The sequence below is a fragment of the Pterocles gutturalis genome, unplaced genomic scaffold (genome assembly GCF_000699245.1).
Source record: "Pterocles gutturalis isolate BGI_N339 unplaced genomic scaffold, ASM69924v1 scaffold43446, whole genome shotgun sequence".
In the NCBI taxonomy this organism is placed as follows: domain Eukaryota; kingdom Metazoa; phylum Chordata; class Aves; order Pterocliformes; family Pteroclidae; genus Pterocles; species Pterocles gutturalis.
Genome location: NW_010104963.1, coordinates 47,496 through 61,719, shown reverse-complemented (window position 1 = coordinate 61,719; position 14,224 = coordinate 47,496). Strand labels below are relative to the sequence as shown.

General features: G+C 44.2%; 1 protein-coding gene across 1 annotated transcript in view; it reads left to right on the top strand.

The window, feature by feature from the left end:
* Window positions 1-13,531: 13,531 nt before the first annotated feature.
* Window positions 13,532-14,224, top strand: part of LOC104471746 (synapsin-3-like) — a gene marked incomplete at its 5' end in the record, with an annotated part of 32,788 nt that continues 32,095 nt past the window's right edge. The window contains one exon of the mRNA XM_010087207.1: window positions 13,532-13,594. Coding sequence (XP_010085509.1) covers window positions 13,532-13,594 — 63 coding nt within the window. The remainder of the gene's footprint in view (window positions 13,595-14,224) is intronic.

The following is a 14,224-nucleotide window of genomic DNA, read 5'->3' as shown; positions in this document are numbered from 1 at the left end:
CCATAAACTCAGCAGCATGTCTTCTGTTGAAGTTACAAGTCAGATGTTAGCTTAGCCAGTGATTAATACAGCTCTTGAAAAGGTCAGCTTTGAGTCTCACCGCCAAGTTCACCCACCTCTCTGGGCAACTCCTTATACCTCTTCTCTTCCCTTCCCTTCCCTTCCCTTCCCTTCCCTTCCCTTCCCTTCCCTTCCCTTCCCTTCCCTTCCCTTCGTAACGTATTTGCAGTTGAAAATTAAAACTGATATGCTACTTTATATCTCGAGAACACATTAGGTGTTGGGAAATGTTTTGAGGCTGTGCTTGGAGAAGAAGGACCTGTTTAATCCACCTCTCACATGGATTGCTTGCAGCTTTGAGAATCTGATCTCTAGCTGTCCAGCTAGTCCTGTGTACCACCTAACCACCTATTGAAACAGCCCGGTGGGTCTGAGGAACTAAATTCAATGTAATTATTGTCATCTGTTGGTGGGCATACAAAAGGATGACATCAAATTTTGCACACAAACTAAAGGGTCCTCATTCTCCCTCACTCCCAAGCCAGGGCAGTCTTTGTAAGCTTGGACAAGTAGTCTCACCACATTAGAGATTAAAGCTGGGTTTGTTGCACACTGCAGAGTTTAGCTTGTCCTGGTTCTGTCTGGGCTTCTACATGTGCAGTATCACCAAGGAAGAAGCTCTGCTCTGCATCAACAAATGCGAAGTCACCCTTTTGATAGGTAAAATTTTGGAGAATTTCATCTTGAAGCCCCTCACACATGAAGAAATACAGTCAGGAGCAAGCAGATTTTGCCTGTGAGTGTTTTTGTTTTCTTGTTCCTTTTGAAGTAAAAGAGGAAATGTGGGAACCATTTCTAAATTGTCTGTGCACCAAAGTGACGGAAGAAACCCAGAAACAGATAAAGACCAACAGCTGGAACATATTGTGATACAAGGAAGCAATTAGCTTATGGCATAAAAGAAAGAAATCACATATAGAAATTATTTGTGTCTCCTAGCATTACTTTGGCAACCCAGAAACTTTGGCACAAATGGGCTCTCTGGGTGTAGGCCAGTGCTGGTGTGGTACAGAGATGTGCCACCCTACAGGGAAGAGTCACAACCTTTCCTTAATGGTCTTGGCTGAGACCTTGCAGACATGTGGGAAGAGAGAGGAGGGAAGAAGGGGTCAGTCACTTCCCCTCTCTCTGAGCTTTCGCAGCAATGCTCCAAGTTCCCAGAAGAGATTGTTTCTCCCTGCTGCAGGGACGCCTTGAGGCAACTTTGGTCCGTGTCCCCTTGGGACCTTGTGTCACAAGCTGGGTGACCAACCACAGCCTCTCAGCTGCCCTCCTACTCTCGGTTGGCCTCAGCTTCGGGCACAAAAGGCCATCCTCACAGGATTGCTTAAAAGTTGCATCATCAAGCAATAAATCAGTGAAAATACCTCAGGGTGGAAGAGGAATTGGAGATAAACATTCTTTACCAGACATTGCAAAAGAAACCATAGCCTCATCGAAATGAATGAGCTAACTCCCATTGCCTTCGGTGGGGCCAGGGCTTCTGTCTCTGCATGTGAAATGCCATGCTGCCGTAGTGATGAGCTAAGGATAGCATTAGCCACATGAAGTCAGACTTGACGGATATAAGACATAAAGTCAGACTTGATGGATATAATCAAATTTCCTGCCCTGGCTACAGTTTTACCATCCAAAGCCTCAATTTAATCAGCAGTCATACTCATAGTGGGATTTGTTTCAGGAGGGACCCTATTTACCACTCCCAGTTTCTGAGAGCTGGTTAATTCTTTTGTGGGGCAAGGTTCGCATATCATGCCTCATAAACTCCCTGCGTGAGGGTGTATGAAGAAAGGACAGGATTTGTTCTAAGTGCTTCATGAGCCTGTCTTTACGCCAGGCACAGAGATACCCAACCAGATGGCTTCACCCCATTAAATTCTCATGGGTGGAGACCACAGTCCAAAAATACACACCAGCCAGATCCATGTATGCTAACCCCCTTCTCCCTCCCTAGAAAGGTCTGGGAACAGAAACACCCAAGCTATCCCTGAATAAGCTGTCTACATGTGGCTTTTTTGCTGCATTCATCCAGCTCTACGTTTCCCAGCTCCAAACTGGTGAGCCTGCTTCATGGTGTGCTTCATGAGCCTATCAGCCCAGAGGATCTTCCATGCAGTGTCCCACTGTGTGGAGCGGACGTGCAGGCTCTCGTCCCACTGAGGTTATGGAAAAATTCACTGCATACAAAGGGTCACAGCAGCGTTCGTGCTTTTGGGAACCCCTCCCACCAAGGACTATCACTAGCCCTGTGTGGTGCAGGATCAGTTTAAAATAACTTCACTTAGAACGCTCCATGAAAATCCCCTGCCAGTCACCCTCCTCACGTGCTTTTTGTTCTGAGAATCAACAGGCCTCAAAGAGCGGTCTCAGAAGAGGCCACATCTGTACAGAGTTTGCTTTCAGCCCCACAAGGGTTTCCAAACAATGCCAGTGCCAGCCGGAGGTTTGCTGAATGGTATGAGAACCAAAGGCTTTCTTTGCTTTCTGTTCATCCATTAAAACCTTGTGAGTCAAAATTGAGAGGAAAGGAGTGGGAGCTTTTGGAGGCTGTGGTTTCTCACAAATGCCTAAAGCTAAGTACTAATGAGAAAGTTAAAAAAAAAGTCTGCAACCCATCACCACAGCAATGCCACAATTAGAGACAAATCCAGTGTGCGCTGCTTTACATTTATGATGCAGACAAACTCATTTAGCTAATTAGGGCTGTCTACAAAATGCATATGAAATAGTACTCTGTCCTCAAGGTCCAGTATCCGAGATTCCTGCTACTGAAGTCCAAAAGTGCGCAGATGCACAGCCTGGACACCTGTTACTCTTTGAGCATAGAATTAGCTGAGCTACCCCTGCATGGGAAGTTTTGAACATTTTCTTCACTGTCCCACCCACAACGGATGGGTGAAAACCATCAGTTGAGAAGCCCGCAAGGATAAGTGTATACAAAACTCTCCTTGATTGCAGAATTTAAGAAACAAAACCAAGAAAAAGTGAAAAGCCCAGTTGGCTTCTCCCACTTGAGGCAGGTTTTGAGTAGTCCTAAACAGATTGAGGTATGATTTAGCTTCTTTGAGAGATCAGACTTTTTTTCTTTGTCGGTGCAAAGATTTTTTTGTTGTTGTTTAAAAGGAGCTCCCACTACCCTGTAGTTTGGTCTATATATTCTGATAGCAACAATTTGTGCAGCACAGAAGTTCAGCAGAGAAGTTCAGCTGCTGCATTTCTGAGGTGCTGGCACTACCTTGATGAGAAATACAGCCAGCACCACTCTAAAAGACTTCAGCAACCAGTTTTGGAAATTAATTTAATGGCATCAAGTCTGATGGGAAGAAAAGAGGTAGAATTGTAATCAGGAAACAAGTACCCATCTTTCCAGTCTAGTTTCAGACTTTGCCTGTGAGTGAGCACAATGCTCATGCAGCAATGGAAGGACAGCACGTTCAGTGACAACAGGTAGCGTAGGCGAGTGGTGCCTCTGCTCCTCTTGGCTCACCCCCTGTGCCTGGTACTGCCTCCAGCCAGAGAGCCAGGCATGAGCTCCCCTGGTAAGCCAAATGGCCTTCTTTCAGGCACATGACCATTTAACGCCGTGTGGGTTTCTGCCCACATTCCAAAATCCTACCTGGATCCTATGTCAGCCTCAGTAATGTGCCTGGGAAAGAAACAAATACCTTCCTGTACTGGGTGTGGACCAGCTCATTCACATTTGTCTCACTTATCCCAGAGAAGCAGAGATATTGCCTCACAGATGAAATCAGCTCAGGCCTCCACCTCTTTTTCCAGTAAAGGGCGAACCCTTTCTCTCTAGACAAAACAGAAGGAGTGGGCTCACAGAGACCACAGCATCCTTTGCCGCTCCAGGCTTGCCCAAGCTAAAGAAGAGGGTCTATGTGTTACTGTAAAAGGAATTTCTCTGCTTCCTGCTGCTTGCCATTCCTGGCCGCTGCAGCCTGCGGTACATCAATGTGTGTGCTCAGCAGGGGAAAAATGCCGCTGACCGAGGTGGTGGTTGCAAGATGTAAAAGGCTGATCCACACAGTGGTTTCTTCTGTCTTCCTCTGAATGCGTTCACTTCAGGAGCCCTTCTTGTTACAGCTGGAAAAGAAGTAAACGGAAGCCAGTCCCAGCTGAAAATAACTCTGCCTATGCCCTGTGTGGAGCCTGCCCAACTCCCACGCTGGTTTTGACACCTAATGGCAAACTAGGTTGTCACAGCACTGAAGTCACAGACAACATTTGCATATAGGACAGTCACACAGGACACCCACTGAATATGTTTCTTCTGCTTCATTGGAAGCTCTAACGGCTTTAGCAAACAGGTGGAGCAGGAGTGTATCTTAGCTCATGGAACCAGCCACAAGAGGGAGACAAATACCCATGTGGTGCCATTGTGGGCTCATGCCCTTAAAGCCCAGGTAGGAAAAGGTTTTCTCAGCTCTTGAGTGGTTTCAAGGTTTCAGATTATTTCCCTAACCCAAAGTCAAAATCTCGCCTCAAGAGTGAAACATAGAGAAATAAAATGCATGTCAGAAAAATGTCCCTTTTACAGTTTGAAAGCAAAAACAAACCAGTTAGTTAGTGCTCATTCACAAAATCATTGAAACATGACACTTTCAGCTTTGAAAATATGAAGTTTGCACTTTGGGACCTCATTTTCTTTCCCAAGCAACTGCTGAGTTTGGAGAGATGGTGAAATAAGAGCCCTTCCTACAGTTTTTGGCTCCTACCAAAAACATGTAATTTGAAAGTTCCTAAGAAATCTCAAGAGACACAGAGCTAATTCAGTCACAGAATACAATGGCTGCCTTTCATGTCCTCAGTGTTTCTGACATGAGTTAAAAATTAGTCTGGATAAACACAGAAGATTTTTATCTGGAGAAAGAAACTTTAGACCGTGAAGCACGAGAACGTGGATCTAGGAAGAACAAGGCTCATACTTGGCCCTCATCTGCTCTAGGTGCCTGCAAAAGATGCCACAACAACTTCAGGGTTCAGAAGAGCTGCTGCCAGTGTTCAACTCCATGGTCTGCCCATGGAGGAGGTAGGTCCATGGACTAGGGCTTTGGAGACTCTTACTCCCACACTTACGTCCCAGAGAACAAAAAGTAAGGGGTGTGTGTCTCACTGACAGGACACATTAGTGAAGTATTTTAATTCCTGCATGAGCCTAAGGGCTCAAAATGCTGAAAATAAGATCTGGCTGTAAAATAGGACAAACTAGGCCCATAGCATAAACATTTCTCAGGTGAGGTAATACCTGACTTTCCAGGTCAGTGGACAAAAGAAATGTGGTGTAAATAATCTGTGTCTGTAGGTGAAAAATGCATCCACTATGAATTCAGTCCGAAAAAGGTAGTCAGTGGAAAATATCATATGGGAATGGTATGACATATGGCCGCTTGTGATAGACCATTCATCTGTACAACTGAAATAAAACACTAATGTGAGAGGATACAAAGATAGAGCATAATGTGAGATAAAAACTACTCCACTGCTCAACCCTGTGAGATGGACTAGGGCTACATTGACAGTAGCAAACCATACAGTGCCAGGCCCATTCTCTGGCAACTCTGGCATGGTCCAACCCCAGCCATGCTATAACTTATGCTGGTTTCCATGTTGTGCTTGGGAATTGTTTGGGAGAAGGCTACTTGGCTTGAGCCAGAATATGCCAGAGATCACTCTAACAATTTAGCAGTATAGACAAGTCAGGGCTGTTGTCCTTGCTATGTCACTGCTCAGTTTACTAACATAGACATATCCCAAGATGCCAGCTGCAGGGTGACACTTACCATGTTCCTCATTGTTCTTTATGTCCAAAGTCCCTTATGGTCTGGACCACTAATTAAGATTACTAGCTATGCTTTTAAAAAAGTATAAAAATAAAACAGAGAGCTTTCAAAAAAGTCCAACTGTGACTGCCTGGTTCTCTGTGCTGCTATTTCTATAGCTCTAAGCACTGAAGAATGGCAAGAAGGAAGGAGTTGGTGATCCATTGCCCAACAGCTTTCAAGAGCCCAGAGGGTATTTCAAATGGTCCAGTGGACCATGGTATCCCATTCCCTGTACCACGCAGCACCCATGGCTCATTGCTTGTGGCCCTCTTTCTGCCAGCATCTAACATGGCAATGCCAGCCAAGGCTGCATGGGGTCATTGGCACAGTTACAACAGCATGAGACCTACAATAAAACATGAGAGCCATTTCTGTGGCAGGCAGAGTATTTCTTGATGAATGTACTAATAAGCCTAGGGCCCGCTTCTCATTTTACACTGACATAACTGCACCACTCTCAAATGTGCTACAGAAGGTTGTGAAATCACAACCAAGCCCTTGGAGTTGTGCGTGTTTCTCATGAGCTTTGCAGTCAGGGCACACAGCTTAATTTTGTGTAAAAGCTGGGGTGAGAATCATAATCACTTTGCCCTTTGGAGACAGGAAAGCACTTGCAGCAGACTGCGTGGTGAGGTTAGAGACCAACAGTAACAGGGGAATGATCAGCTTCAGTGAGACCTAATTACTCCTACGGTGCCTGTTGCTGAAGGTTATTTTCCACTGTGAAGTTCGGAGAAGTTTTGTTCTCTCCAAAGAAACCCCATGCTGCTTATTTGGAAATCAGTGAGAATTCAGAGTTTGCCCTAGAAAAGGGACAGTCAAGCCTTCTGAGTGAAGAGAGAGCTCTGTCGTACAGCATCTTGTGAACCTTAGGGGTTCTTGGAAAAGAGAGGGCTTTGAAGACTCCAGCATAACTTCATGAAGTATTTTTTCTCTCCTCTGTCTCCTTCCTGTATCTTCTACCACAGCTTAGGCGCTACAGTTTTTCCAAAGGTAACCCATCAAAAGAAAATTCCTAGAGAGTTCCCCACCCTGTCGGCAACTGGTGTTCACCATCTCTTCCTCTGCAATGTGTTTACGTGGGGAACTAAATTTTCTAATTAGAGAAAAACAAAGCAAAAGGTACCCAATTCAGGTCAGGAGGAAGACAAATCTCTTCTCCTGCATCCCACAAAAGATATTTAAAAGTTTTTCAACATAAGGAGTTGAGGGAATGTATTCACTCTCCTAGCAAACAAGGCAAGACAGGAGGCTTCCCTAAAGGCAACACTGCAAAATACTGGCTAAGCAAACACTACACATTAAGAAATTAAACTTTTTCTCATAACAGTATTTTTAAAACTTGCCTGTATTTTAAGTTGTGGTAATGGGGATTTATTGACCAGGACTGATAGATATGTGTGTGAATACAAGCATGCGCAAGTGCATACACACACATATTATCTTATTTTTTTTGCTGAACATCTGCTTGTCTGGATGTGTTCACATAATTCTCACACTTGAAGCTCCAAGGGAATGAGAATAATACCAAATGCTCACACTTTTGTCCTCCGAATGCTGAGGAGGACTACTGGGAACCCAAAAGCTCCTGTCTCAAACAAAGGAGATGTTAAGTAACATTAGAAGTTTAATTAATGACAAAAAGTTCCATTTCATGCTTAACCCTTTACACTCACTTCTGTGACCTGTTCTAACCACAGCAAGTGTTGGGAGCCTTGAAACATTGGTTTGTGGTTTGTTCAATCACGGATGTGGGGACTAAGTCATGTTATTGGGTTCTCTCTTTTTTTGTGTGTGTGCTTTTTAAAAACAACAATAGAATCAAAGGATATTTTTTTACCACCCTGAAGTATCTTCACACCCTAAGGCACTGCTGACTTCAGTTAGTAGCACAAATTTATTTATGCAATATCTCCATCCAGTTAGTCTAGATGTTCATTCCTACCTGAAGCTGGAGGCCTTAGCTCGCGTGCTAAATGAAATGAAAAGTCCATCCACCTAGAGCATCTTAAATCTAACCCTTTTCTTTGCACTCACTCCCAGTCCTCCCATCGCTCTCACAGACATCCAGGCCTGCAGCAGTGAGGTCCCCTTCAAATTACTGAATGTTTTCTCTCCCTCAAAACCTTGTAATCAGCAGCCTCATTCTTGTCTCTTCTTTATGCCACCTCCAGAACTTGCTTGCTTACTAAAACTTTGTCCTCTGCCCTCACTGTGCTTTGCATCGTGTGTTCGTTAATTAGCATTTGATTTTACAAGCCTCCCTTACAGACAGCTAAAACTACTGTGGACTAATACACAGCACTGATTTCATCACCCCAGCTCAGTAAAGCTCTGTGAAACTTAACCCATCTTAAAATGATATGCTGTCTCCTCTTTTGCTATGAGGAGCACTGTTGTATTCCAGCTGCCATGACATCTATTAATCACTATAGTGCTTCAGGTCCTACCTTGTACAATGCTGTCTTGATCCAGGTGTTACTGAACTCCTCCTGTCACAAGTATGTAATCACTTTTCTCATCATAACTCCTGTCTCCTCCTTCCTCTGGAGACCCCTGAGGATACCTACTTCAGCTGGCTTGGAAGCATAGGACCTATTTCCCCAGCTAACGATTTTTTCATCATTGTGCTATAATTATAATACAGTAATGAATACACACGTGTGTGTTTTAAAGGAATCCATATCACGTGTCTCTAATAGAGCACAGATGTTAATGCTGGCAGCTCTTATTGTTCAACATGTTCTCCTATCATTGCTTGTTGTTTCTTACACTATTTCTGATCTGGTAAACAGCAGAGGGGAAGGACTTGTCTGTCATAGTCATTGGCCACCACAAACCTCCATGGGGGCACAGTACTAATCCACTGAGTGAGCCAAGCTGCATGCAGTTGATGATTACATCGACTCATGAGTAAGCGGATAATAGGGAGCACTGCTGCTTCTCCTCCATGTTTCACTGTACAGCCCTGACTTTGCCATGCCTGGCAAGGCCGGCATGCAACCAGTGCTGATCTTCAGCTCAGATTTTTAGTAAGACGGTTCCATAAACACAATGACATTATGTCATGACATCATTAGTTTCCTGTAAGTTTGAATCAGCTTGCTTTTACAGGAAATCATATATATTCACTGCTCCTCCAACTTAATTGACACCAGGGAAGTGCCACACACATTACTTTCAACATTTAGCACTCAAACGCATGAACAACGTTCCCATAATCCATTAGGTACCCACCCAGAACAGACTTTGTCTTCATACAAGTAAAGGCACCTAAATAAACAGAAGGGTGAGTTTTAGAGTATAAAAGCTTGGAAAATTCACTCTATTACTTCTGGGGAAAGCGTGAAGCAAAAATTACAGTACTTTGTGCTTTAGGGGCTTCTGGCCTGATTGAAAACACTACACACTATGGTAATACAATACTGGTGCCAAGAGACCAAAGTTTTAATGTCTCCATCTCCCCCGAATCCTTCCTAATATTATTGATGTTGTCATTGCACCCTGGACTGTTCATTTTAGCATTGACTGGAAAGGCTTTGCAGAGGAAGGAATAATGCTGGAAACTGAAAATGCATCGTATGAGATGAGATGGATAATGTGAACTAGTGCACAAAACTAAACATGGCAGAAGGAAATCAAAAAAGACATTCTGAATTGTTTATGGACTACAAGACAGTACACAAAATCACAGACCTAAGACAAGCATCTCTCCTGAGGGTCTCAATAAAGCAAAAGAGTGAAAAGCATTGTATTTATGGGACAGATCAGGTTTCATGTAAGGTTCCTCCCTTTCAGATCAGTTTAGATCCGACTCTGTTCTACTGCTCCACCAGCAATAAATACAGAAAATATTAATATATTTACAAGAACTATTGAAAGCCTCATTATTTGTTGGAAAGGAAGGGCAGAGGGTAAAGGGGAAAGTGTCATAGTTTACAGCCCTGTGTTTTCAAACAGAGGCTAATATATGCATACCGGCACTCACTTTTACACACCAGTGCCAAAATACTGATTAACTGCAAAGCGATCTTTGCAGTGACACTACATACAGAGCAGAGCTCTTAAAATCAGAGGCTAAAATGACAGACTTTGGGCCACCACTGTTGTAACTTGGAAATAACTTCATGACTCTCCCTCCAGTCCTACCAGAGATGGCTTTGTTGAGTTCCTACTTCAGGATTCAAACTCCTGCTTGACTATAAACAGGCATCTTCACACACCAAGTTCTAGACACATATGTAAGCCTTGCCATCTCAAGGCTTTTTTGTGACATCTGGGAATACATTTATAGGATTTTAATTCAAAGGGTTGAGTTATGCCTATGAACCAACACCCTGTGTCTGATCACTGAGCTAGCTGCAGTGCTACAGTGCCATCTCAAAACCCACAGACATCATCTATACCCCTGTCAACAGTTCATGCACATTTTAAAAGCATCAAAGTGTTTTTCCACATTTTCCAAGAAAAAAGAGCCCTTACAACATCTAAACAAACACATAGAAAGAGAGATATTTATTTCTTTGCATTATTTCAGTAAGAACATGCTTTTCTTATTAAAGTCTGGTGCTATCCTTTCATTATAAGCATCTTTCCCAGGAAATCTATGACTAAGTATGTGTAAATATTCATCTCGGGGGTCTGCCCTTGTGGCAGCTGTGGCCACCCCCAGAACTTCTCACCATGTATGTGTGTGAATTGCCTAATAGTCACGTGTATACTACATTCTCCCTTCCTTTGGTTTCCCTATCCATCTGGGTGCTTGCCAAGTGTGCTGACTGGCCACCTTATTAGCAACAAAAATGGGACTCAAGTCCCAAGAAGACTCTGGTGGAAGCTGAAAGTATCCCCATGGACTGCAGTGGGGTTCAGCCTGCTTCCACCTCTTCTGCAAGGGCTTCCTAGCTCCATTATCAGGTGGTTGTGGACTCTGGTTGCTTTAGTCCTGTGGACTATTGAAATCTTTTGATTCCATTTAAATTCAGCAGAGACTAAGAACCCTTCATAGTCACTAGATAAACCCATTAAAAGTGCAGCAGTGTATGTGCCGCCTTCTCTCATTGATTCTTCTGTAAGACAGGTTCACATATGGAAATTTGGTTGTGCCTGAGTGGCAGAAGCAAATTCCTGGCAAACCATGTGCCAGCATTTTCCTAGAGCTGCAGCTTTCCCAGTGAGGCTGCCACGCATTCAGAGTCTGGCTCTGTGTTTCAGCCCCAACCCCACACACTGTGGCCAGGCCAAGCGGCTTGTGACTCCAGCACACTCTGGCACCAGCTGGTCACCCCTACATGAAATGATGCCAAGCCGTACCAAGAAAGCTGAGCTCATGTTTCCAAGAAGTAAAGAAAAAGGGAGAGGTTTGAGCAGAGCATTGTCATTGCTGGTGGTTTTTTTTCCAGGCTAGCAGTAAACTTTGGCTGTTTATTAGATCCCAAACATTCTTTGCATGTGCACAGGAAAACAGATGCTTCCCACTCCTGGGCCCCATGCTTGAGCTAGGCTCCCTCAGCAAAACCCACAGGTAGGGTATACAAACAGGGCAGCAGAGACATTGCTTCCTGCCTCCAGCTGCTTTGAGCTGGTGATATAACATTATCTATCCCACACACTTCTTTGGCCTCCTTGCCAGGGTATCGGGCCGGCTCACAGCAGGCAGCTTGGTTTTCCTGTGCAGTAGGAACAGCTGCTGCCTCCGGTCACAAACAGGGAACAGAGGCCAGGGCTTGCAAGCGCTTTGGCTCAAACAGTGTGCATGGGGCATGGATAACAGAGCTGGGAAGGGAGCCAGGTCCCCCAGAGCCTCAGCAGGTGGGTGCCCTAACTGCTAGGTTACCTTTCATCTTCCAGCATTAAAAGCCTGACATGGTCCATCCATAGCCCTATCTTCAGCAAGCCTCAGGTGCAGTCCTCCATTTGATTCATTTATGCCAGCAGCAAATTAAGTTTCAGGCTCTTACAATAAATTGGAGAGGCAAAGAGGAAATAGAGCACTAACTCATGTGCACGGACATATGCTTAACTATGGGGCTTCAGGATGGCCACCTATCACAGCCACTTACCTCTTCTTCTGAAACAGCAGGTGCTGGTCCCTGCCTGTGCCAGGACTGTGATTTATTGCAGCTGTGTGCCCTTCTGTGGTCCGAAGAGGACCCTTCAGCTTTTTGTCTGGAAGAAGGTCCTCACAAGATATACAGGTTGTTTGAGAACATGATGCACTCACTGTTCCCCTCTCCTGTGACATTTCTTTACATATGCAGCTGGATAGCAAAACATATCAGTGTTCATTACTAATTTTGTTATTTATAGTGAGCTGCTACAGATGGAGACTGCAGCACCATTCTATCTTTAGGGTGTAGTGCCTGGCTGTCCCTACAGACAATTGGTAATTAGCACAAGAACTATTTGTTTATCTGTTCTCAGACTTAAATAAACAGGAGAGCCATTTCTCTGTCAAAATTCAACTCCCTCCCATTGCCAGATCCCCAGGTTAACTGCTTAATGAATAGAGCTCATCACTTCAGGCATTTAGGTAAAAACAAAAGTGTATTTTAAAAGAATTCCCATTAAAGAAAATGAAATATGCAATAAAAAATAACAGGTTATGTACTGAAGAGATAGCATTTAGATCACAACAATCAGGAGTACAGGACAAGATGAAGATCACAGGGATGTCAAGCAGAGGCATAGAACTGGACCAACTAGTATGCAGGGGAGGTGTGGCGTATATATCCTGGGAAGTGTGGCATATATATCCTGGTTACTCCTGGCATCTGCACTTCCTGTCAGTCCAGCCACCCAGCTCTCAGCCAATCGTTCCAAGTGAATCCTTGAATGAGCATGAAACTGGGGAATAGAAGGTAGAGAGGATACTTTCAGTTGTCCAAGTAAAATCCCACATATGCACTAAGTTGCACTTGCATGGCTCAGATGGCAGGACCCTGCCCAATACAAACACCATACAAGCCAGGGAGAAGACATGACATAATTTTTTCTATTTTTATTGCTGATCCCAGCCCTTCTTTGTTCTCTTGTGTTCCCTATACCCACCTCTGAAGTTAGAGAAGAGAGGAAGAGGCTCTTTGAATAGATGGACTTTGTGAGCTGTACCCAAGGGTTGGCCCCTGTTCCCTCTCTTCTTGCCCCCACCACTGATGATGGGAGGGGAATGGGAGCTGCTGAGGGACTGGTCACACTCACTTTAAAGGCCAAAGCAGTCTGTGTGAAAAAAAACAAACTCTTGTCTTTCTCACAATTCAGATGTTTTCAGCATCTGAAAGTGTTCACTTACTCAAGCTTGCAGGTGCAGAATTTTTTGCATGTATATGACTGTACACACATCCATACATACAGGGTAGGAAAAGCAATGGGAAAAAATAAGAATGTTTTAGAGGTTACTGCTATCAGGCAGTAAATGGGGGTCAGATCTGAGGAATTCTGCCTGGCCTCCAATTCTGATCATATGCATCCTAGTGAATAGCTACTTGCTTATTGTCCTACCACCTGGACAATCTTTATTTGACCTTTTTATCCTCACATCAGCAGCCAGGAAGGGGATAAAAGCTGCTAAATAAAAGTAAACTATTTCAAATACAATGTCTGGAAAGAAATACTAGTAAGGAGCTCATTCTTTTGTCTTTCAGCTCACAACTCCAAATTTCCCTGTAGTGGTCAAGCTGGGACATGCCCATGCTGGAATGGGGAAGGTAAGTAAAAGAAAAAATACACATAGATCAGGAAACAGATATATATGTGGCACAGCATTCCTGTGATTATACATGGCATGTGGCCAGCCAGCAAAGGGGTTAAACCTCCCCACAACCTATCTGGGTTGCACTGGCTATTCCTGTGGGAGTAAAGGCCTTTTTCCACCGTCACACACTGGGACACACGCAGTGGTATTGAGTTGGAGACTGTCTGGGATGCGGGAAGGGGGGTTGTGAAGAGTGGGGGAAAAGCTGGCTGGGCTGAAGTCATTAGGCTAGTCTTTTATATATTTTCTTGTCTCCTGAAAGTGGTAATGTTGTTTATTCAAGCACCTGTAATGTGCAGCTACACTACATATTTCTCACAATGAGGAGCAGCAGCACTGGTCCTTGTGAGTGCATTATGATGACCTTATTCAATAAAATGGGAGCCCTTCAGTCATTTTTTTCCTCCTTGCAAGGAAGAACAAGACCTTACAAAGCCGAGTGGCTGGTTGCCTGCCAAGGAATCCTGAAAAACAGTTCACTCCCCAGAAGGACCTGTTTGTTTTTCCCAGGCTCTCTGGGATCTTTATTCCCCCAGGGAACTAGCAGCCCCTATTTCTTGGGGTGACTGGGCTCCTCTTTCAC